At 41.2% G+C, this 25636-nt stretch overlaps 1 protein-coding gene across 2 annotated transcripts in view; it reads left to right on the forward strand.

Annotated features, from left to right (window-relative positions):
• The first annotated feature begins 8129 nt into the window (after positions 1 to 8129).
• vegfc (vascular endothelial growth factor c) overlaps positions 8130 to 25636 on the forward strand; it is a 227758-nt gene continuing 210251 nt past the window's right edge. The window contains exon 1 of one of the 2 annotated variants that reach the window (XM_041185274.1): positions 8130 to 8748. In XM_041185274.1, coding sequence (XP_041041208.1) covers positions 8611 to 8748 — 138 coding nt within the window. In that variant the 5' untranslated portion in view covers positions 8130 to 8610. The remainder of the gene's footprint in view (positions 8749 to 25636) is intronic. The other variant, XM_041185276.1, reaches the window with a different exon arrangement.

Here is a 25636-nt window from a genome sequence, read left to right on the forward strand (position 1 = left end):
ATTCAGCCAGAACAGGGGACACCAAGTCTAAAGGGTTATGGTAATGTTTTATATTGTACTGGTCCGACAACTTTTGAAGTAGATTTGTACTGGGCATAAAAAGCACAAGAGCATTTAATGGAATTCTACCAATGCTTACCTAAGTGCAGAGGCAATAAAGGGCAGGCAACAATGTTTTAGTAGCAATGGGTCATGCCTCACAAATCTGGTGAAATTCTTGTGGAGGCAATTAAACTCTGCGATAAGGGCAATCCACTGTATTGAATTTATGTGGTCTTCTGGAAGACAAAACTTTTAAGGGAGATTAATGTTTATGGAACTAACGGGAATTTGGTTCACTAGATTCAAAACTGGCTCAGCGATAGAAATTAGAAGGTACGATACATGTAAAATGCTTTAGTACAGTTCCATTGATGATGTGTTCTACTATTCAGACTGTTTGTCATAACTTGGAATAGGGTAGTTTCAATATAATGACCTAAATTTTGCTGATATTATCAAAGCTATATGGCCACATGAAGAGTTCTGTGAGATTAAAGGAAACAGAGGGTTCTATATAAGTTAAACAGATTGACCAATGTATGTATGTAAATGCTAATACGAATGTATATGCAGTGAACATAGGAGAAGCAAATATGAAAAGTATACAAAACTAATAGGTTTATTTGGAATGGGCCAGTTTAGATCCAGGGCTAAGCTTAACCTAGGCTTACAAAACAAATGACTGCCTATTAGAAACATTATAAAAGGGAAGGTATACATTATTGACCAATTCAAGGGTCAGTGAGTAAATGCACTATTCAGTATGATGACAAGTTACATAGACTCTTTATATTTAATCTGTTGTGCACCATAATCTGAAGTCAGCTAATTTACAGTACTCCCGCAATTGATTAGCACATGATCTGCTGGTGAGATTGCCAAAGTTCAGGGTGGGATTTTCTGTGCCTGAAACTTTAGGTCTGCTGCTTCTTGTGGCAGGATGACTCCATTAGGGAACTAGATTTTGGACGTGCAACTGCAGAACATCTTGTGGTGAAGGTCGGTTCTGTTTCGAGGGTACAGATACCTTGCAATAAAGCAAAAGGGCAGACCACCAAGGATAGATGTGACAGAGCGCAGGAATGCAATTTGACCTTTGGTTGAACCTTGGGACAGGTGAGGAAGACAATTTTTCACCTCTGCAATGTTGCTGATGCAAATGCACCAACAATAAGCTGTCCTGCAAAGTTTCTTCATTGTTCTTCCCTTCCAAACTTGTCACACCACGCCAGAAAGGGGATACAAAATGTTAATTCTGCAAGGTATGTCAGTGTTGTAACCTTGTTCTATGAAATGTAGACATATCGAAGTGCTGATTGTGTTCCCCATTCAATTCTTAAGTGCAATGCCAGCACATTCATTTAAGATGGTTGATGTTCTTGGCATTTGGATTATGCTCCTCATCCTTTATGCACATTCATCTTTCCAACACACTTTCATTTACATCTGTTTGTTGAATGCTGCAACATAAAAAAGGCTTGCAGACATAAGATGCGTCACCAAATCTACTACTCTTGACTGTATAAAGAGTGGACCATCAGCATTATTAAAGTAACTAGAGGGGGTGCAGTTGCGGCGGTCCTCCAAGCTCACAGCTCATAATTTGCTTTTCATTCCATACATCCTTGTGCAGCCACTTATTCACTCTCAAAAACGCAGGTAGAAATTGTAACTCTTTAATGTAACAGATGGCAATGTTTTGCAACATTTCAAAGGGTAGCTTAGTGCACTTAAGCCCCAATGGAAGCTCCTGTGCATGGTAGTGCTGCGCTCGACATCATGGCTTGGCAGTTAACTGTCAGTTGCCATTAACTTGTGCATTCTTCATGGCAATGCCTCGCAAATCAGAGTCCACTTGCCATACAGTACAAAGTCGTTGCTTCCCCTGAGATTGGTATTCTTACGATTGTCCTGGTGCGTGCAAGATTAAAAGCTTTGACAAAATGTATTTTTCAGTAATACTCAAGTTCTACACTAACAAATGACTATTCATAATAAAATATCCAAGGCACCTTAAAGGGTCATTATCAAGCAAAATTTGACACCGAGTCATTTAAGGAGATATTAGAGCAGAACATCAAAAGCTTGGTCAAAGGTATAGATTTTAAGGAGCAACCTAAAAGGTATAAGAGAAATAGAGATGTGGAGAAGTTTAAGGAAGGAACTGCAGAGCTTAGGGCTGAGGCAACCGAAGGCACACCACAAATGGTGGGGTGCACAAGAGTCAAGAATTGGAGGAGCGCAGGGACCTCAGAGGATTGCAGGGCTGCTCAAGGAAGCTACAGAGATGGGGGAGGTGAGGTCATCAAGGAATTTGAAAACAAAGATGAGAATTTTAAAATGAAGATTTTGTTGGTTCATTTTTCATTGATCCAGTCATCTATAAAATAGTTAATTCTATAGCACGGAGCTTCAAATTATTTCTGCCCAGTCACATTGCAGTGCAATAAAATCTCTATTTTACAACCTCCGTGACATTCCCCATCAAGATTCATGTAGGAATTTCCATTCCAGCGAAGAGCTGGAAATCTGCCATTATCTGTGTAACTATATCCAGCGTGAGTTATAGCTTTGAAAAAAAAGCAGGGGGATTTAAGGCAAACGTACAAATCTCTAGTTATGGATTGCTTTGAATGTTATAAGTATAGAAACAAATCATCGAGCACTCTGTGGGAACAGATTATTTTCTTCTGCTGCAGCTGTCTGTGCAAATAAAACTTTGCCTTTACTCACTCCCCCATCTACCTAATAAAGAGTTATGTAATTGGTTGTTTCCTACTTTTATTATTCATTAATCCTATTGCACAACTCCTAACTTTTTTCTATCCAATCATATTGCTTTGAAGGAAACCTGCACACACATCCTGCAGGATATTCTCCACTCAGGTTTCAGATGGACAGGAAAGTTTGTCATATTATTGGTGCTTTGTACATCCCTGATTTTAATTGCTCCACAATTAGTGGCCACGCCTTCAGCGGCTTATGCCCTTAGCTCTGGAATTCCATGCCTAAACCTCTCTACCTCCTGTTCCTCCTTTAAGACAATCATTAAAAAGTTTTCTTGATCAATCTTTTAATTCCCTAATATCTCCTTATGTGCCTTGTGTTAAAATTGTTTGATAATGCTCCAGTGCAGCACCTTGGGATATGCTGCTGTTGTTTAATTCTGAGGTGAATGGAACTCAGAAGCCCCTGTGAATAAAAAGGAAAAGAATACCTGGGCAAACGTCAACTCTAGTTGCAATGTAAGGGGATAGAGACATCTGAACCCTCCTGTGTTTAGAATTTGACTTAAGGCACCTGCGCCCTACACCACACTACTGTCACATCTGTCTGCATGCTAGATCCTCAAACCTGCCTGTGATCCACTTCCAGACCTGCTCCAGTTCCATCTATACACACTTCCCCATACCCCTCCCACATAGGCTTACCTCAGTGCTCCAACCTCATTCCTTCCCCCTAAAGCTACAGGTTCACATTCCCTCCCTGTTCAAGCCCAGACATTCCACACATAATACTACAGTCCCACTAGACACAGAGGGCAGAGCTTTCCCAGGCCATTGGAAAGATGTTTTGTAGTAAGTGGGCTGGGAAAGTTCTGGAAAGTGACATCAGTCAGGATTCCAATTTTTATTTATTCTTTCATGGAACATGGGCATCACCAAGCAAGGGCAGCATTTGTTTCCCATCCATCATTGCCCTTGAGCTGAATGGCTTGCTAGCCTATTTCATAGGGCAGCTATGAGTCAACCACATTGCTCAGATCTGGAGTCCAGGTAAAGTCCTGGTAGACCAGGTAAAGATGGCATATTTCCTTCCCTAAAGGACATTAGTGAACCAGATGGGTGTTTAATGGCAATCAGTCATAGTCACCATTATTGGGATTAGCTTTCAATTGCAGATTTATTAAGTGAATTGAAATCCACCAGCTGCTGTGGTGGTGGGATTTGAACCCATTTCCCCAGAGCATTAGCCTGGACCTCTGGATTTCTAGTCCAGTGACATTAACACTAAGCCACTACCTCCCCCTGACTTCTGGCTTTTCCCAGGCTGGTATTGAAGGCAAGCAGGGAAATCCCTTGGATCTGTTGGGTAAATAATTAAGAAGGTTCCTTCGACAGCACCTCCTAAACCCACAGTCCCTACCACATAGGAATACAATGTAGAGAAATATGAGGTTATCCACTTTGGTAAGAAAAACAGAAATACAGAGTATTCCTTAAAAGGTGAAAGATTGGGGCATGTTGAATTTCAAAGGGACTTGGGTTTCCTTGTTCATGAGTCACTGAAAGCAAACATGCAGATACAGCAAGCAATTAAGAAGGCAAATGGTATGTTGGTCTTTATAACAAGAGGATTTAAGTATAAGAGTAAAGATGTCTTACTAGAATTATACAGAGCCTTTGTGAGACTGTACCTGGAGTATTGTGTGCAGCTTTGATCTCCCTGCCTAAGGAAAGATATATTTCCCATAGAGAGAGAGTGCAACAAAGGTTTGCCAGACTAATTCCTGGGATGGAGGGGTTGTCCTGTGAGGAAAGATTAAATAGACTGGGCCTTTATTTTCTGGCATTTAGAAGAATGAGAGGTGATCTCATTCAAACATATAAAATTCTTACTTGACAGGGTAGATTCAGGAAGGTGAGGGTCTAGAACCAGGGAACATAGTTGCAAAATAAGGGCATACAAACATACAAATTAGGAGCAGAAGTAGACCACTCGGCCCCTCGAGCCTGCACCACTATTCAATAAGATCATGGCTAGTCTGATTGTAAGCTCAAAATCACATCTAGTCTGGATATCCTTTCACCAGCACCCGCCCCCCCACCCCCTCCCCCCTTATTATCAAGAATCTACCTCTGTCATAAAAATATTCAATGATTCTGCTTCCACTGCCTTTTGAGGAAGAGAGTGCCAAAGGCTCATGACCCTTTGAGAGAAAAAATAATTTCTGGCCATTTAGGTCAGAATTCCAAAAAGGGCAGGCCATTTGGGACTGAGATGAGGAGGAATTTCTTCACTCAGAGAGTAGTGAATCTTTGGAATTCTCTGCCCCAGAAGTTATTGAGTATGTTCAAGCTGAGATCGATAGATTTCTACATATAAAAACATCAAGGGATATGGGATAGTGCAGGAAAATGGTGTTGAAGTAGGAGATCAGCCATGGCCTCGTTGAATGGCAGAGCGGGCTCGAAAGGCTGAATGGCCTTTTCCTGCTCCTATTTCCTATCTTTTTAATTATGAGGTGCTTTAGCCCTGAATTCTGTATTTCCCAGCCATGGAATGCATTTCCCAACTTCTCAGGAACCTACCAGTGAAACTGACAAGCTGCAAAGTCTTTGATCAAACAGAAGAGCACCAGCCATGGCCAGGTGAGGCGCTGCTGTCCAAAGTACTTCTGCTATCCCGGCTTGACAGGTGATTGCCAAATTCTTTGAGGTTACTTTATCCCTCTTGCACTTAACTCACTTTCAGCTGCATTTCTCTGCTGCCAGCCTTTGCCAGGGCATGGGAGCAGCTTCTGCAATTCCACCTTCCACCTCTGCTGAGGGGAAAGAGCAGAGGCCACACCACTGCCAGCAGGAGCAGGAGCAACACCAGCAGAGACACCAATTGCCTTCTCTTCAACCGCACGCCCTACCTCTGGGGAAATGGGATGGACACTGAGATAGAGCTGGAAGGAGATGAGGCCACCGGAACAGAGTCCAGCCCCCCGCCCCCGACATGTTTGAACACTAGTGCCTCAGGATGCTCAGGCTCTCACGGCAGGCCCCTGCTGACACCTGCAACTTTCTGGAACAAGGCCCCCTTCTTGGTGGAGCAGGTGGGCATGCATTGCCAGTGGCCGATAAGTTGCCTGTCACTGGAGGGCTACAGCCACCCCCAGCCGGCTCGCTGCCTCTCACCAAGTTCTGTGCTCTCTTCTCCTACAAGGAGAGAAAATGGGTATGAGTGTTCATAATGGTTTGCATGGTGAGAAGGGAAGGTCACCATTTCGGGAGGGTGATTTTGAAGCATGGGTACATGAGTCAACAGGCTGCCTAATTGGTCGGGGAGCTGTTAATTGTTCCGCTTTGATAAAGAGCAGTTTTCGGGCAGGCTGTGTAGGGAGTGGGGTTTCAAACTCAAAAGTGGTCCTGCTGTTGGTCCAGGGATGCTGTTGATAAGATTTCGCCCATTGCCCCACCTTGTCCTCATTCTTTGAGCATTGCTGCAGGAGATCTACCAATAATAAACAATAAAATGATCATAAATAAATCTAAAGCATCTGAGGACAGAAAGAAAGTACTCTTGTAGTGATGATGAATTATTATTTTCTGATTGAATGAATACACTGATACTTAACAGGGGTGTCAACCTTTTAAAAGCAGTTATCAATTTCATTAAAATAATGAACATAGAAATAGGTTAATAAAACACGGCAACCAATTAGGTGCAGGATCATTTTTATCTCTATTGAAATATATGGAAGAGATTGATCCACTTAACAGATCGATAAGCCCGAATTCAATTCAATGGTAACTTTCAAAATGGAATTGGATGTCTATTTTAAAAAGAAACATATACAGGTCTCTGGAGATAGAGAAAGGGCTGGGCATTTATTGAAAGGTTATTTCAAAGAGCTAGTACAGGCACGATGGCCTCACCCTGTGCTGGATGATTCCATGAAATGCAGCACACAGCCAGAACACCACCAGAAAGCATGAGCTATACTGTAGGGCATGCTGCTATCCAAAGGGCTATTCAGAATACAGAGATGAAAATTGTCTGTCATTCTACAATACGTCATGATTTCAAAGATTAGTCCTGATTTTAAAAATAAATCTGGAAATAAAAAGCTGGTGTCATTAAGAGCGACCAATGAAGCTGTTGAATTGCTGTGAAAGCCTAATTAACACCCCTTTGGGGTGGAAACCAGACATCCATCCCAGGTCTTGTCTGCATGTGACTTCCATACCAGTGTGATCAACTTAACTGCCCTCTGAGGCGTAATACTGAATCACTCTCAGGGCATCTAGGGGATGGACAATAAATGTTCTTCTCTCCCATTGATTCCCACATCCAAAGAATGTTTCTTTTTATTATTGCATGTTAAAGACTATACCAGCTCAGTTAAGGATATTCAGAAATCTCAGTCTTGCTGAGTCACCCTATATTGCAGATTTTTACCCAAAGAACAGGCACACGTAATCTAGGCTCACTCTGTACTAGGCTGACTACCATACTAATGGAGTACTTCACTGTCCGAGGTGCCCTCCTTCAGATGAGACCTTTAACCTGCTATTTCAGGTGGATGTACAAGATCCCAGGGCACTGTTTGGAGGAAGAGTAATGGAGCTCTCTCTCCCACAGCCACCATCACTAATCGCTGATCTGCTCATTATTTCATCGCAGAATTGTTACTGTGCAGAAGGAGGCTATTTGGCCCATCGCATCTGCACTGGCTTTCTAAATGATCATTTCACCTTGTGCCATTCTCTTGCATTCTCCCCATAACCCTGCAGATTGTTTATTTCCAAATGGCCATCTGACTCCCTCTTGAATACCTTGATTGAACCTGCCTGCACCGCACTCTCAGGCAGCCAAATCTTAATTCCCTGACCTGGAAGTTGTTCATTGCTGTTTGTGGGAGCTTGCTGTGTGCAAATTGACAGCACCCCCTGCCTCCCCTTTTCCACATTTACAACAGTGACTACACTTTTAGAAGTACATTATTGGCTGCAAGGCTCTTTGGGATATCCTGACGTGATGAGAGGTGCTATATAAATGCAAGGCCCCTCTTTTATGGTCAGTGCTTTAAAGAGCAGGAGAATTATTCTGATGGTGCTCAGTGTGCATTGGAGCTGATAACTCCAAGTTGCCACAACTAGTGAAAAATAATAAGCCCCAGCACCCCCGTGCAACCTGGAGGGACCTGTCAAAGCTTCAGACTGGGGGAAGATACAGGCCAGAAGTTGACATGTGCATTTTATATTATTTTTGTAGCCACGTGGGGATTGTCAGACCTGTTTCCTGGTCGTGTACAGCTCAAATGTGCACGTGTCCCTCTCTCTCTCTCTCTCTCCCTCTCTCGTATTCCCTGCCAAACTCCTTATATAAATAGTGTAGCGGGGGATCAAATCCAACCCTCGTCTGTGTCGGGATTGAGCTACAGTTAAAGGTTGAGGAGAACTCCGAGCTGTCTGCACATTTAAACATGCCATACCTCCCTCCTTGGCTCTCTGACACCCACCAGCCAGAAGTGCTTTTTCACCCGATCGCCGATGTTCCCTCAGTGAAAGCTCCGTTTATTCAGGCAACACGTGGATAAACTTTATTTTCCTACAAAGAAGTGTCACTTTCCGCTGAAACTAACGATCCAGCTAGCGCCACCGTCCAGGGAAGCATCACGTATCGTGCGGTTTTAGAACCTGCGAAACCTTAAGTACCTCTCTTTTTTTGGGGGAGGGGGGGTTTATTCTCACTACCCGCCGACCCCCCTTCCTTTCTACCTTGATCCGTAAGGAAAAGGCAAGGGATCCGAGGATTATTATTATTGCAGTGGACGGCCGCTTGAAACGCCGCCTTATGTTGTATCCCAGCACAAAGATGCTCATTCTGAAGATCGCTCTCTTTCTGATTTACACCGCCTTGCTGCAAAGGGACTCCGCTTACGAACCGAGCCAAGACTATTACGATGATTATCAGGACCTGGGAGAAGCGAAGGTAAGGGTTTTTTTTTGGGGGGGGGGGCGTGGGGGGTGGTGGGGGTGGTTGTGTTGGTTTGCTACTGTTCAACAAGGGATCACCTTCACTTTCTAACAAGTGCTGCAGGAGGTTCATTGCGAGCGATCAGGCGGCTGTTACTGGCACGGAATCTGAGGGCAGGGGGAGCTGGGGGCAGTTTGCGAGCTTTCTCTAACATACATAGACAGGCAGATTTTTAATGCATAGCTATGCCATTTTATGTCACGTTTAATATGCAACTTATCCGTAACTTTGTAACAGATTAACTTTGTAGCTGACTAATACACTTTTATGTAATGTTAGTGTGTATAACAATTTAGTACATCTTTGAATACACTTTGTCATTTTATATACACGCAATTTGAATACATTTGTGCAACTTTATATATATGTAACATTTTAATGCATCATTTGAATTTTCAGTATATATATATGTGCTATTTTAATACGGATATAACCTTTTAATACGTAAGTGTAACTTTTAAGACATACATAACATTTGATTACATTGTGCATATATTTATATAAAGTAGTTAGCATATGTAGAATTTTAGAATGTGCAGAACCGGCCGCTCTCTTAAGTAGAGAAAGAACAGAGCCGCAAGCTGTTTGTAGCGGCTGGGGGGTCTGGAGGCTTTGCTTTGGGTGTTAACTGAATTGTGCCTCGAGTTTCCCTGAGACTATTCGCTGGTTGAGATGGCGAATGTTGTCCGTGTGGGTGTCCGTGCGACAACAGAGAAACTTCCTGTAGCCTCTCCATACAGACGGGCAGAGGGTTTCAGTTTATTTTAAAAAAAGGAAATACCCAGGCTGCTAACAGACGGGGGCGCGGATCTCATCGCTCTCGACATTATAATCAGTTCTTGAAGAAATTTATGAAGTGGCAGATTAAAAATGTATGGAGAACTCTCTGCTTCAAATCGGCCGAAGTCAAGCGATCTGTCACAACTTTTTTTTTCACAATGAATTCGCATGTTTACAACAATAGACATTATATAACTTCAAGAGTGAGAGATACAAATGTGAAGTGCAGGTATTTATAAATCAGAACCAGATCGGTAAGGCTCCTTCCTCAGCCCATGAGAGGACAGAAGCATGGGGGCATTTTTCCGCTTTTTTTTAAAGAAAGGAGAAATATTTGTGTGTGTGTCGCGAACTGGAGGAGGGAACAGCAACAGGGAAGGGGAAGGAATAGAGAAATGTAATGCACCCCCGAGATTTACCGAAATGAATTCCATCCACTGGTGTTCTGGAGAGAGAGAGAGAGAGAGAAAATAGGGGAGAAACTAAGACAATCTATGAGTTGACGATTCTTAATTAAGAGTGTATAGGTTGTCACTGTCAGGGCAATGAGTTAAAGGCGCTGGAGGGAGGGGAGGGGGTGAGAACAGATAGAGAGTGTATCTACACCGGGAGACGACAGATGTGGGTGTGGGGTGTGGATGGGGATGGTACGCGGTGATGGGGGAGTGGACAGAGATGGACACAAATTAAGAGAGAGGATCTGCACTGAAGCATACAGAGAGTGAGAATGAGCACGGGCAGAGAGAGGACACCTACACACAGAGAGAAAGGGCACAGGAAGAGAGAAGGGGAAAGAGAGCACAAAGACAGGGCAGGAGGAGAAAAAGCAGAAACGTCTATAAATTCCACAGACAACTTACAGAGTGAGATAGCATCCAGATGCACACCTACACAAATGCAGATCCCATACAGAGAAATCTCACACATAGGCAGATCTCTCACACACAAAAAAACCTCCCACAATGCAGAGATCTCAGAGAGAGAGAGATGTGCAAATAGAACGGTAAGTCAGTGACTTAAAAATATACCTCATGTACATACATATACACCTCATATACTGTCATATACACACGGGAAAGCAGGTGAAAAGTGACAGAGATAAAACAGAGAGAAAGCGACACAAAATCATAATTGCCCACACAAAGGCAGAGAGACATACACAGAGTCAGACCAAATCAGACAGGCTTGTCAAAACCACTTAAACATAAAGCTTTTTTAAACTGGTAGGGCACTGTCGGTAGCAGGAGCTGCTTCTCTGGGATGGTATGGTAATCACACCTTTATATATAAGGAAGGTGAACTATTTCTGGTGGCTCTCCATCAGAGATTGACTCAGTTAAAATGTGAGAGAAGTGCTTTGAGGTAGTGGTTCTCTGTTTGAACTGAGCTCTGCTGAAGACTAACCAGAAATATTAAAGTTTCAAAAGGAGGTACAGAGATACAGTCCTGCAACAAACACACAGCCTCAGGAAGAGAGGGGAGAGAGTAAGAAGCTTTAGGGGCACAAAAGCAGAGAAATCAAGCAAGCAGAGTAGGTGTCAGACAATGTATGTATACAAAGTGGACAAAGGGTGGCACGTTTTAACTGGCTAATTGCACATTTTAAAAAAGTATGAGGAGCTGAAGATGTGCTTTTTCAGTTTTGAAAGGTAAAAAGAGTTCTCTTTCTGCTGTCATAGCTGGAGGGCGCTATCACTCACTGAATGGGCTACTGTAACTCAGTCAAATCGTCTGCTTAGCTGATTAAAACATTATGTCCAGATCCTTTAAAAAATTGTAGAATACAGATGTTGTGCTTATGGCATTTTGCAGACTATATTCCAGTTGAAAACATTTGTCAACACTACTGTGAAAGCCTTAACCCCTCCCTGCTGATGTTGTTCGCTGCCAGCTGCATATGTATTTTCCTCACAATTGCCTTTCAGCTGATTGCTTTTCTCTTGCCAGTTTAATTTTGTCTAACTGTCAGCCTTAACTCTTATATTTTCTGACTTTTCATCATTGCTTGCTCTCTCTCTTCCATTATCACCTGCAGAACTCTATATTCCACAGCCAAAATTTGAGAAGAGCATTGACTTGATGAAAATGGTTTGGCAAGCCATTCTCTTTATAAAAAGAGATGGGGCACAGAAAAGTCACATGGCATTTTTTCCATGGTAATGTTAGGTGTGAATGATGCAGTAAAATAATTAGATGTAATTCACACCTTTCGGTTGTGTGCGTAAACAAATGGGAAAAGAGTTTGCCAAACGATAATTGCATCCCTTGTCAAAAAATATAATTATGCCGTAAAAGATCAACAAATGTATTCATACATTATGAAGTCTAGAACGCAGCGTTCTATCTGGATATTTTTAAGTGTCTCAGCACTGATGGAGTGCTAGTATTTGCCCCTCAACCAATCTCATCAAAATATATTAACTGACAATTTTTGTCTCATTACTTTTGCAGGATATTGCTGTGTGCAAAGTTGTTGCAGTGTTTTCTTATATTGCAACAGTAACAATGCTTTAAATACATTAACTCATTGACTGTGTAGTAATTTGGTATGTCACTGTATCAATGCAAGTTCTTTCTTCCTATCCTTCCTTCTATCTTTGTTTATCATGCAACAGGATCAGAGGGCAGACTTGTTCCCCATAGAACATGTTATAGTATCATTTTGCAGTCTTGTTCCCCATAGAACCTGTAACGGTTTCACATGGCAGTCTTGTATACCATTGAACCTGTAACAGTATCACATTGCAGTCTAGTACACCATTGAACCTGTAACAGTATCACATTGCAGTCTTGTACACCATTGAACCTGTAACAGTAATGCATTGCAGTCTTGTTCCCCATAGAACCTGTAGCAGTATCATTTTGTAGTCGTGTACCCCATTGAACCTGTAACAGTATCGCATTACAGTCTTGTGCACCGTTGAACCTGTAACCATATCACATTGCAGTCTTGTTTCCCATTGAATCTGTAACCATATCACATTGCAGCCTTGTACTCCATTGTACCTGTAACAGTATCACATTGCAGCCTTGTACTCCATTGTACCTGTAACAGTATCACATTGCAGCCTTGCACCCCATTGAACCTGTAACAGTATCACATTGCACTCTTGTACACCATTGAACCTGTAACAGTTTTGCATTGCAGTTTTGTTCCCCATAGAACCTGTAACAGTATCACCTTGCAGTCTTGTACACCATTGAACCTGTAACAGCATCGCATTGCAGTCTTTGTTCCCCATAGAATTTGTAACAGTATCACATTGCAGTCTTGTTCCCCATAGAACCTGTAATAGTATCACATTGCAGTCTTATTCCCCATGAAAGCTCTGACATAGCACATTGCAGTCTTGTTCCCCATGAAACCTGTAACAGTATCACATTGCAATCTTGTACCTCATTGAACCTGTAACGGTAACACATTGCAGTCTTGTACCTCATTGAAATTTTGACAGTATTACATTGTAATCTTGTCACAGGAAACTCCACATTTTGACTGCATTTTGACAGTTGAATCAGGCCTACCAGGCCTACTATTTTACCTTCCCCAGCCATTGTGAAAAATAATAGACAAATATACCAAAGTGCCAAACAAAACTGGTAGCATGTGGATCCATTGCTGTGGTAATCATGGCACAGCATGAATACATAGTTTCTGCCTCAGAGAAATACATACAGCCATCATTATTGCTGAAGCACTTCTTAATTGGGTATCACAAGAGAAGCAAAGAAGGGAAGTATTCTCCTAAAGAGGCTGATGCCTGCCAAGCTGATGGAAAGCTATTTTTACAAATCTATAATTACACTATCCTAGGCAGTTGTGACTATTGTGACAATAGCTGCTGTGACTTCTGTTGCTACTTGACCATTGATGATAGCAGACTGGGGGAACTAACGTTATCTTATTAAATGCACAAACTTATCTTTCAACTACAATGAAAAGCCAAGTTCCTTGATTTAAAAAAAAAGATAAGGAGCTGCAGAGACCAGGAATAACTTTGCTGGTGGTTTAAATAAACATTCTTAATTTCATAGCAGAGAAAGATATTATTTTTCCTTTACTAAATGTAATAGCCCAGAAATTGCCAGAAATACAATGAGGAGTTAATGATGGCCACCATTATTAGTGTTTAAAAAACCCCAGCAGTTTGTGGTGAAGAAGAGATAGACCATGGTTTCCGATCCTCCTGGGTGATTTGCCATTGACTTCACCATAACCACACTAATTACCTTCTCGCTGTGAGCTTTCTTGTTGCATATCCTAGAATTGCTGGACTTACACCATTAATACATATAAATCTCATAACAGCCATTTAGAACTGGCAATTCATGTTGTAATGACATGATTTGTGGTCCTGACATGGAACTGAACTATGGAGGCCCAGAAACAGAAAGTGAAATTGTGGGTTGGAGTCTCACTCCTGAAAGTAGTAAATTGTTCCTAAAGATTTTTAATCTTGTAATTTTTTTTCTCACTTTCCCTTTCTGTTTCCTCTCTCTCTTAACCCACTTTCTTCCTTCCCTCTCTTTATTGTTCTTTCTGTAGCTGATTTGATGTTAATTCACCCTATTAGTTTCTATATCATTCACTCTGTTCCTTTATGAGCATATGAACATACGAAATTGATGCAGAAGTCGGCCATTCGGCCCCTTAACCCTGCTTCACCATTCAATAAGACCATAACTGATCTGTTTGTGTTCCAAGTTCTACATTGCCAGCTACCCCAGATAACCTTTGATTCCCTTGCCTAACAAAAATCTGTCTCTGCCTTAAAAATATTTAGTGACCCCGCTTCCACTGCCTTCTGAGCCAGAGAGTTCCAAAGTTGCACAACCCTCTGAGAGAAAAACAAAATCTCCTCATCTCTGTACTATAAGGGGTCCCCTAATTTTAAAACAGTGCCCCTTAATTCTGGACTCATCCTTTCCATGTCCACCTTGTCAATACCATTCAGCATCTTATATACTTTACTCTTCTCACTCTTCTAAGCTCCAGTGGAAACAAGCCCAGACTGCCTATTCTCATAAGACAACCCATTCATTCCAGGTATCAATCTAGTAAGCCTCCTTTGAACTGACTCCAACACATTTACATTCTTCCTTTAATAAAACTGCACATAGTATTCGAGATGCAGTCTCACCAATGATCCGTATAACTGAAGCATAACATCCTTTAATAATAAAAGTTAGCATTTTATTAGCCTTTCTCCATCCTTTGATTTCAGTGGTTACGCAGATAAAGCATTGGACCTGATGCTGAAGAGGTCCTTAATGCCCTGATAACCTACTTATCAGCTCTCACTTACAGCACTTTGCAGTGCAAAGATAAATGTGCTGATGGGTGCATTAAAACATCAATTTCACTGTACTGTGCCCTGCACCAGTGACTTCTGGGCCAATGTAAAACAGGAGAACTTAAGTTTCAGCATAAGTATGCTGTTAATTTATTATTAATGCGGTGAAGGCACTTTTTGGAAATGAAGGCATTGTCAAAACTCCTGCTGTGCAGAGTGATTTGCCTCTTTAATGGGCATGGAAAACCATTATATATAAGAGATTCAGTAACAAACCACACCTTGCTGTTAAATACTTTTACTGTTACATGAGGAAAGATTAATGTATGGTAAATTGTATGTTGAAGCCATATACTTGTAATAGTTCCTACTTGTTTTCCAATCTTTGTCATGCTAATAAAGTTGTTTTATTTGGCAGTTGATTCATTCCTTTATGGTGGTGTTAAAATATATCACGTGGGCAATTTAGTTACTGAATAGTTACAATATCTTATAGATAGAAACAATCCTTTTAAAATTAATTTCAAAAAGGATTGATGTTAAGTATCCTAAAATTGCAGAGATGAATCCAACTTTCCTTATCAGCATGATGTGATGAAGCCCACTGATATCTGGATGAAGTGTCTTTGGGGTATAGGTTAGTCAAAGTGATGTAAACTGCACCTAATGTTGGAAGATACTAAGCAGTTTTGAGTCCTTATGCAAGATGACACCCTCAAATTACTATGTATGTCACTACGGAAGAAACTAGAAGCAAATGGGAAATTGAAAGTTCAGCCCCATTTGCTCGAGTCACCTTAAGGATAAGGACCCAATTAGGTGAGATCCCAGACATAGAAGGCCAGCCCCTGTGTATTACTTAATATTTATTCTCCCCGCAAAACAGCTAACATCCATGAAGCATCCTGATCCAAATGTATATATAACAATGGCAACAGCATCATCTGTTCAATGTATGTCTTACAAATACTGAGGATAGTTTTAATCTAACTTGCAGGCAGAAAGTCCATGGGATCTGATGGAATGGATTTCACACCCTGCCGAATATTACTCCCTATCCATTGGAGAGTAAAATTGGACAGGGTGCATAACCAACATTTCTCCCAGTCAGTCTCTTGTTGGATGGGTGAGGTTGAAAATAGGCATTTAAAGATTATCAAACACTGACAAGTGAGAATCATTTTTGCTGAGTAATCTGGTTATGATAAAAAGTCATTCACCCAAAACTTTAATTAACTTTATTTCTCTCTTCACAGATGTTACCTGTCAAGCATTTCCATTATTTGTTTTTATTTCAGATTTCCAACTTTGGGAGCATTTTTCTTTTGTAAGAATAATGTAGTTATTTTGATCAGACCTGAAAATACAGAACTTTGCTGGATTGAGTGCAATGATGGTGATGAAGTATGTTATTAAATAAGCGGTGCATGGAACTTGATCAACATTGTGCAATGGTATCCATATCTACTAATCTTTAATTGTGCCATTGCAGCTAAGGTTAAAAACTCATTGGGCAGAATTTTCCCCCCGTCGTGGGTGGGGGGGGATGTTCAAGAGCGGGCACGTGGAAACACGCCTCCGATCAGCGCCCCCAATGGGGGGCATGCTGCCATTTTACGTGGGTGGGCCAATTAAGGCCCACCCAGCGTGACGTCCGCAAGGAAGCACTCCCTGTGCAGGTGGGGTGGGGGGGAATTCCCTGAGCCAATAGTGCTGCCTCAGGGAGATCGACTCCACATTAAAAAATGTTAAAAACAGAAAAAAAAATTTCCCTGACATGTCGCCTGATGTGTCGCATGAGTTGGGACATGTCACACTTTTATTAAATTTTTAAAAACCTACATGAAACCTCATCCCGCCCATGGATGAGGTTTTATGCTTTTTCCAAAGCCCACCAGGGCTCCTGGCCTGCCCACCAACCTTAAGGTTGGACGGGCAGGTCCACTAATTCTGTTAATTACTACGTCAATGGTCTCAGTTGGCTATTGACAGGTCGGCGGGTGCACAGCTGATTTGGCTGAGCCCCCGCCCACCTGAATATTGAAATGGGGCGCGGTGATATCGGGAGTTCCGCCTGACGTCACCCCGTGTCATTTTATGCGTCGGTGAGCGGGCCCCGCCTCCCTGCTCGCCGACCGGGAAATCCTGACCATTGATCATTGTTGCCCCATAATTGCTATAACCGACATGGTGGAATGCATGGACGCTTTCAATGAAATAAATATAAACAACTCAGTAAAAATGATCTAAAATGGGCAATGGTGTCACACTAAGGGCAGAATTTCACAGCCCTGCCATGGCAGAGGCAGGGCTGTACATTGCAGTGAACCATTCAAAAGTCCATTGACTGCGGCAAGACTGTAAAATCCCAGCGGTGTAAAATTCTGCCTCAAGAGTTTCTGAATCCTTGTAACTGGGTGATGAAGAGAACGATTAGCAAGTAAGTCAAAGATATTGCCTGCAAATGATTGGCGCAACTTCATAGTGTGCATCTAAATTTTGCGTCTAAATTTGATGTAGGTATTGTAAAACTAGAAGAGCAACCACAGGTACTTTTTAAACTAAAGTGTTGTTCAAATTCAAAGGAATAATAGCAAATGAAGTTAAAGTTAAGGTTTTGTATAAGCTCTCAGTTGGTCAGTTGGCTGGATGGCTAGAGTGTAATGCTGAGTAATACCAATAGATAAAAACAAAAAAACTGCGGATGCTGGAAATCCAAAACAAAAACAGAATTACCTGGAAAAACTCAGCAGGTCTGGCAGCATCGGCGGAGAAGAAAAGAGTTAACGTTTCGAGTCCTCGAAACGTCAACTCTTTTCTTCTCCGCCGATGCTGCCAGACCTGCTGAGTTTTTCCAGGTAATTCTGTTTTTGTGCTGAGTAATACCAATTGGCGTGGGTTCAGTCCCCTTACTGGCTGTGGTAGTTCATGGCAGCCCTGGATCCTTTCCTTGCCTCAAGCTTGTGGAGTGGTGCCCCTCAAGCTCTGAGTTGCCAACGAATTGTCTCCCTCTAATGGAGCGAGATGCCTATAGCCCTTTGGGACCATGGCTAAGATGCTGATGTGAGCTTTCATTTGCAATTGTAGTCGTGGTTCTGCTTTTAACAGCCTAGTAAAATTGATCAGCACTCCTGTATTCTTTGATATTTTAACCAGTTCTTTCTTTTAGTTTAGCCACTACATTGGGGTTCAATGAATGCGTCAACACTGAATCCCTCTAAGGCTGTAAAATGGCTCTAAGTGATTCAGTGTTGACCCATTCCTTGAACAAATTCATGCAAATCAACTGTTATTGGATTTTGCGCTCATTTTTCGGACAGACTGCAGTTGTTCATGGCTCTTATGGAGCAGCAGGCTCGTATCACCCACGGTTTAGCAAATTCTTGGGCTGTGTAGCATCTTCGTGTGTTGTAGCTATTAACCCCAATTAGTGTACGACCTATGACCGCAGTTAGTATAGGAGATAATGGTTCGTTTACATAATCTGGAGTGTCATGATTATTTGCCAGCTTGGTTATAGTATCCATGCCCCTGACTTAATATGCTTGCCACATTAACCCATTAGTGGTGCTGATGTCTCTAATAGTGCATTCCCATGACTAAATTAGTGACAGTGTGAAGTCAGAACCATTTTGTAGTATTTTGAAATGATATTTATCCCACACCAAACATCACTAGAATTGATGATATGGTTATTATCACAGTGTTTGCTTGCGCAAATTGGATGACACGTTTGCTATATTAATGACAAAACTTCAAAGGTACTTTAATTGCTGCAATGCACTTTGAGATGTCATGTGTGATGCTATTTGAATGCAAATCTTTATTTCCCTCCAACCAGTTTGCTTTCCAAACCCAACAATTAGTATTGAAAAATGATGGGGAAAGATATCAGAAGCCATGTGTCCTGCCTATCAATACAGTGGGTTGTTTAGTTTATTTAAAGTATAGATAGCCCTGCCATGATTACTGCCAGTGAGAATCATATCACAGGCCTTTTACTATGTTAAATGTATAACATTTTAAATCCATTAAGTGAAAAGTGTGTGCATGCCTTTACCTAAATTGGTCTGCTTCACTGGCACACAAGCTTTAAAATAAATGTAGTATCAAGAATAGAAAAGTTGTATCACTGAGAGTGTAATCATTTTGAGAGTGTTTTATAAATTAAAATTACTGTTTGGGCTGTGCAATGCAATTTCTCTAGGTTGCAGTCTCAACTTGCAAGCACTGAAGTTTCATATTTACTTGTACAGGAAATTATTTAAAGCAGTTTTTGGCAGAAGTATCACAGGCTGCAGGAACATAGGAACAGGAGTAGGCTACTTAGCCATTCGAGCCTGCTCTGTCATTTATTTAGATCATGCCTGAACTTAACTCCATCTTACCCAATTGGTTCCTTAACCCTTATTACCATTTCCAGACAAAAATCTATTGATTCCTTTTTGAAATTTTCAATTGACTTAGCCTCAACTGCTTATTGCGCTAAAGAGTTGCTGGTTCTCACTACTCTAGCATACCTTAGCGAACGTAGCTGGACTGTCTTGGGTATGATTCTGAGTTGGTGTCCTTACAGGGAGAATGGGGAATTCAATCCAGGATACTCTCATGCCTTTCCAAGGGATCATTCAAGAAATATGTCTCCACAGGCCTGAGAATCCTCGAACACCCTTCTGGGAATGATGCCTGAGAACAGAAGGAGGGTATTATTTTAATTTTTTTTAATATTGGCTATGGCCCAACCACATCCTTTGAGTCAGAAGGTTGTGGGTTCAAGTGCCACTCCAGAGACTTGAACACATATACTTGTCTGGCATTCCAGTGCAGTACTGAGGAAGCACTGCATTGTTGTCCTTTGGATGACAAGACTTTGATTGCAATCTCAGGTGGATGCAAAAGATCCCATGGCACTATTTTATGGGAAAAGAGGCAAGCTGGAATTCTCCTCAGTGCCCTAGCTAATATTTTCCCTCAACCTCCATCACTAAAGCTTACTGCTATTTATGGCACCTTGCTATTTGCATATTAGCTGCAGATTTCCTACACTATAACAATGGCTGCAGCTGATAAGTACTTCATGGCTATGAAGCACTTTGGGATTCCCTCAGAGGGACTATATAAGTCCAAGTTTTTTTCTTTCTGATTGTTATAGTTTTATGGCTGCTTGCATTGAATCCAGTTTGTTACATAAATATTGTACAATTCACTGTGGAAGGTACAGCGTATGTTGTACACTGAACTAATGCAAGAGTCTTGCATTGTCTTGGCATGTGAGTAGCCCTGGGCCCTGACTTGTCTTAAGAGCTAAAAAATGTTTCGGCAGGTTAATTAGTATTCAGACAAAGTGCACTTGTAGTAGAATTGACACCGGGTGATATCATATCCTGCTGTTCTCAACATTGAATTGCACTTCATGTATGTCATCCAAAGTTCAGGAAGTTCTTTACCTCAGCAGTTTCTAAATAGTTTTAAAGTGACAAGTGGTCTAATTTCTCAAACATTACTTCAAAAAGCCAATTTCAACAGGCCCAATATTGGTGAAAGCACTTTGCAGTTTATCCTAAATCCCACTTCTCCAGTAAGAAAACTAGCACGCTTTGAGGAAGCATAGATTATCAGTGGTTTTTCCTTCCCTGCATATCACAGCTCTGAAGGTCACTAAAAATCAGCATTCCATTTATGTAACTTCTGACCTTCAAAATCACAAGGTTTTGTGTCTGGAAATAAATTCATTTGTAGAGCAGTACTGCACATTAAAGCTAAAAATGTGATCAACCTCTCCAGTAACTCCATTTTGGCAAACAACAAGTTCATTCTAATCTCTTGAGGATCACAGTCAGAGTTTAGCCCCTAAAGTGAGGAGTTTGTATTTCTTTTAGTTTATTTAAAAAAAAATACTGCTAGTGATGAAGTATTTTGTAGTTGTACACATTTCCACAACTGTACTTCAAATACTGAATGTTGGAATTCTTGGACAAAGTAATAAGAGAGATGGGAAAAGAGCTGGGAAATGGAATTACAAATGTTAGCCCTGGTCGGAGAGCCAATACCCATGCAAGCATGAGGGATGAAAAAGTCTCCTATATGCTGTAATTTAAATTCTTCTATGTAATGCAGACAATGCAGTCTACTGTTCATTCAAAGTCATCCATTGCACAGCAACATTTGAATTATCCAGTATTTTGAATGAAGAAATTTAATTAACTCAGCATTTAAGTTTTTTTTTGTCTTTGCAAATTAATCATTTGAAAGACGTGGCCTTCAAATTAAAAGGAATATATTGTATGTTGAAAGTATTACATCAAAGGAAAAGAATAACCATGTGCTGTAGGAAAATCTGAAGAGTTGAAGAGCCTTGAGTAGAGAAAGTACAGGAATGGCACCAAAATTCAAATTTATGAACCCAAAATCAATTTTACAATAATTAGCAGTAAATCGGCAATCTCACCCTGGAGGTCACAATGTGCACTGTTGTGTGGGAGATGGAAATCCCTTACTTATAAAGAAAGGCTTGCATTTATATTCACACCCTTCATGCCTCAGCATGTCCCAAAATGACGTGCAGCAAATAATGTAGTCTTTCTAAGTATATTTACCGTTGTGATCTGGGGAGCTAATTTGAGAACAGCAAGGTCCCACAAGAAGCAATGTCATAATGAAGTGGATTATAATCCTAGCTCCCTTTTGGGACTATTCTGGATCAGACATACTTTTTTAAAATTCATTCATGGGGTGTAGGCTTCATTAGCTAGGCCAGCATTTATTGTCCATTCCTAATTGCCCTTAAAAAGGTAGTGGTGAGCTGCTTTCTTGAACCGCTGCATGTGGTGTAGGTACACTCACTGTGCTGTTAGGAGGGGAGTTCCAGGATTTTGACCCAGCGACATTGAAGGAATGGTGATATATTTCCAAGTCAGAATGGTGAGTGACTTAGAGGAGCATTTCCAGATGGTGGTGTTCCCATTTATCTGCTGCCCCTGTCCTTCTAGATGATAGTGGTCATGGGTTTGGAAGGTGCTGTTGAAGGAGCCTCGGTAAATTTCTGCAATGCATCTTGTAGATAACACATACTGCTGCTACTGTGTGTCGGTGGTGAAGGGAGTGAATGTTTGTGGCTGTGGTGCCAATCAATCGGCTGCTTTGTCCTGGATGGTGTCAAGCTTCTTGACTGTTGTGGGAGCTGCACTCATCCAGGCAAGTGGGGATGATCATCCTCAGATGATCGCTCTCAGTTAAGGTTGATAAAGGCAGTCCTCAAATAAATGTGCCTGAAGAACTGGTCTAAATCTCCCTGAAGGAAAGGAACCACCAGAGAATATTACCATCCTCCAGATAGCATTTTTAAAATGTTTTAGCTAGAGTATAACCACCCAGACATTATAAGGGTCCGGGCATCACTCCTCAACAATGTACCTCTCCAATGAAGGGTGTATGGAGATGCGTTTTCGAGTTAGGATACAGAAGGCTATATGAGACAACATATTTTCTAAATATTGTAAGAGTTTATTAAAGAACCGAATGTGCACTTCACGTTTGATGGGAATTCAACTACAACATTGACAATTCTAGGAAAAGTAAGTATAATCTTGTTTCTAATAGAGAATCCAGGTCTTATTAATGTTACAGAGACATTTAAGATATCCATTAATATTTAAAGTAATATTTACCTTAAATCCTGAGAAGAAAGTTATCAAGTCTAGCAAGAATACCTCTATTTCAGTTAAGGGGAGACCTATCATCACTACACTAAAGTGCACTACACTACACTACACTACCTTTACCTTGAGAGACACTGGAGTGAATCCAACAAATCTAAAAATCCTACTGCGTACTTCTAATATTTATTCCCAAAAAGAATTAAGCTAGCAAGAAGCACGTTGAGCACTCATCCTGGACAACATCCTTTGTTTCTCGTCCAGATCCTTCAATCAAACAGGATACTGAGAGGTGCAGACAGTGGGGACTCCCTTGAAACACCCAGTTTCCAAGATTTACTTAACAAGGTTGTCCATTGTTAGATTGTAGTATGTTATGATTTACGAATGTCTTGCTGAAGTGATGTATAGGCCAGTTCCTGTTTTTTTCTTGCCTTGTGTTGGATGATATACCATATTCTATGCTACAGGGTGGTGTTGTCCTTGAACACACAATTATGCTTAGGCATGTTTATGAAACCTTTTAAGCCTTTTACTTTCATCCAGCAGATTAACTCTGCTTTTAATTTTTAATCTCTACTTCACAGAAGAGTAACAATATTATTCCTATAACTCCATATTTATGCCTGGATTATCTTATAGCTTCATATTTATAGCTGCATTCCTTCACACAATGACCAGATAATGTATTTCTTGGTGGGTTGTGCAATAAATATGAGTCTGAACTCAGGGGAGAACTCAACTATTGTTCTTCAAATTAATACCATGGGATCTCTTATGGCCTCTTCAGCAGGTAAATAGGACCTTGGTACATGTGCAGTATGGTTTAGCAATAAGGCAGAATACTAGGGCTGAGTCAAAAGATTTTGACTCTGCATATAGCCATGTTACATGGTCCCTGGAATTTCTTGAAGTAGGATAGCCTCCCATTCTCTTGCACTAACATGTCCCACTTTCAGACATAAATCTTCATCCATACCACATACAAGGTTGTGGTGCAAATAGATCATTATTTATATTAAAGCCATGTATTACATGTTTTAAAAATCAAGGCTTAACATGGAACCAATCATTAACGGTAATTGTTACCTCACATCACAGTGGAAATGTGAATAAAGCTGTTTAAGGATCATTTAATGAGAATTTAATCTGTCTGCGAATGCTGGTGTTACTATTAGCAAGTGTGTATTCCTTGCTTAAAAACAGTCATCTTGTGGCAGAATTATAGATACGATTAGTGTATCAAACTGTATTGGCTTGCTTTCAATCAGCTGCCTTTTTCCAATTTTCTCATTTGGAATAAGATGACTTCCAACAACTTACCCCCGTGAAGTGGCTTTTAAACACCCAGCACAGAATGAAACTGGGCCATACACATCAGAAATCTGGCAGGTTAGATTCCTACCTGTGCTGGGGCTTGGAGAGCTAGAATTAGTTTTTACACTCTTGAGTTCAGGTATGGCAAAATTTAACCAGGTTTCCAGGCCCAGTATCTATCCAGTGATGCTGCTGTGGGAAGTTGGATATCAACAGGATCTAAATAGAGTCATCACAAAACAAAAGGAGGTCATTCGGCCCATTGAATTCCTCTTTGTTCAATTGGCCCCATTTCCCCTCTCTATCCCCATAGTCCTCCAGGTTTAATTCCCTCAAATGCTTCACCTAATTTCCTTATGAAATCATTGATCATCCCTGCTTCCATCGCTGTTTTAGCATGTGTGCTGTGAGGCCCCATTAGTCCCACAATCAAATGATAAGTTTCACTGAGAGTGGGGTGGGGTGGTGGTGGGTTGGGGGGGTAGTTTTCTAAAATGCACGGCTTTGGCAGGGAACCTTGGCTGCTGATTGTACAAATGAGAAATTGCTGGCACACGGCCCATGGTTTCCCCGCTAAGGATGGTCACCAGCCAAGGTTCCTTGCAGAAGTGAAAAGCATTGACCCATGAGAGCTGACCACTCAAGACCTGGCAATGAGTGGGAAGAACAAGCATCTTTCAAGCCTTATCCCAGCAAGGAGCAGCATTGTCAGGAATTTAGGTTAGATATGGCTTTTTTTTTGCCTTTATAGCACACATTGCCACATCTCTTAGCAACATCTGACCACACTTTGCAGACAATGTAGTGCTTTGAGGAGCAGCGACTGTTGTCATGTTACATTATTTCTAAGTTGCAGAGTGGGAATGGGGAAATATAACTCTTAAAGCTAAAAAACATTGATGGTGCTAAATCTTCAACTCATGTCCCTCATTTTATTTATGGAAGACTGTCAACACCATAAAACGGGTTGTCACATTGTGATGTTGATACAGGCATCAGAATGTAAGAGGCATTGGTAATTGACTTCGGAATGACATTTTAAGTAACGGTTTTACATCAATCCATCCAGCACAAGGTCATTTAGGACAAATCATGTGTTATTCCATTCCCCCCTCCCCCCCACCCCAATGTATGCCCAAGGATTTACCTTGCGAACTGATTGACCGCATGCGAGATTGGTGAGTGGGTGGAAGTGACTGATATATTTGGAATCTAGTGACAAGGCTATCTCTGGTGTTTAGTATTAAATAGCACTGATTTAAACAAATGGGGACTTCAACCCTGACCACGTGTGCTATAATAGCTTGACTTTTATGACGAATTCAGAACGTAACCAGTTATTATTTCAGGACAGATGCAGTGCTCCACAACTGCTGCACAATCACTCATTGTTTCAAATTTGACGGGAGGATTGAAGGAAGCCGAGGTGACATTTTCCCTGTGCAATTCCCTGCTGCTATGTTGGGAAACCAATCAATCAAATAGTTAATCCTTTAGCAGTTTTGCAGTTTTTCATTCCATTGCTGTTCACTGTGACAATATTGAGGTCAGTTTTTGAGTTGTTTGGTTTACAACCCTCACATTCTAGCTCTGTACCAGTCAGGACCCCAGGGATAAAGAGCAGAGTAAAGTGTTAAAATTAGCATTAGCTCAGTATGTAGCACTCTCACCTCAGAGTCAGACAGGTCGTAGGCTCAAGAGGCCTGAGCACAATAATCATAGTTTAGACTTTCAGCGCAGTACCGAGGGAGTGCTATGCTGTCAGATCATGTCTTTCAGATGCGATGTTGAACCGAG

The sequence above is a fragment of the Carcharodon carcharias genome, chromosome 4 (genome assembly GCF_017639515.1).
Source record: "Carcharodon carcharias isolate sCarCar2 chromosome 4, sCarCar2.pri, whole genome shotgun sequence".
NCBI lineage: Eukaryota > Metazoa > Chordata > Chondrichthyes > Lamniformes > Lamnidae > Carcharodon > Carcharodon carcharias.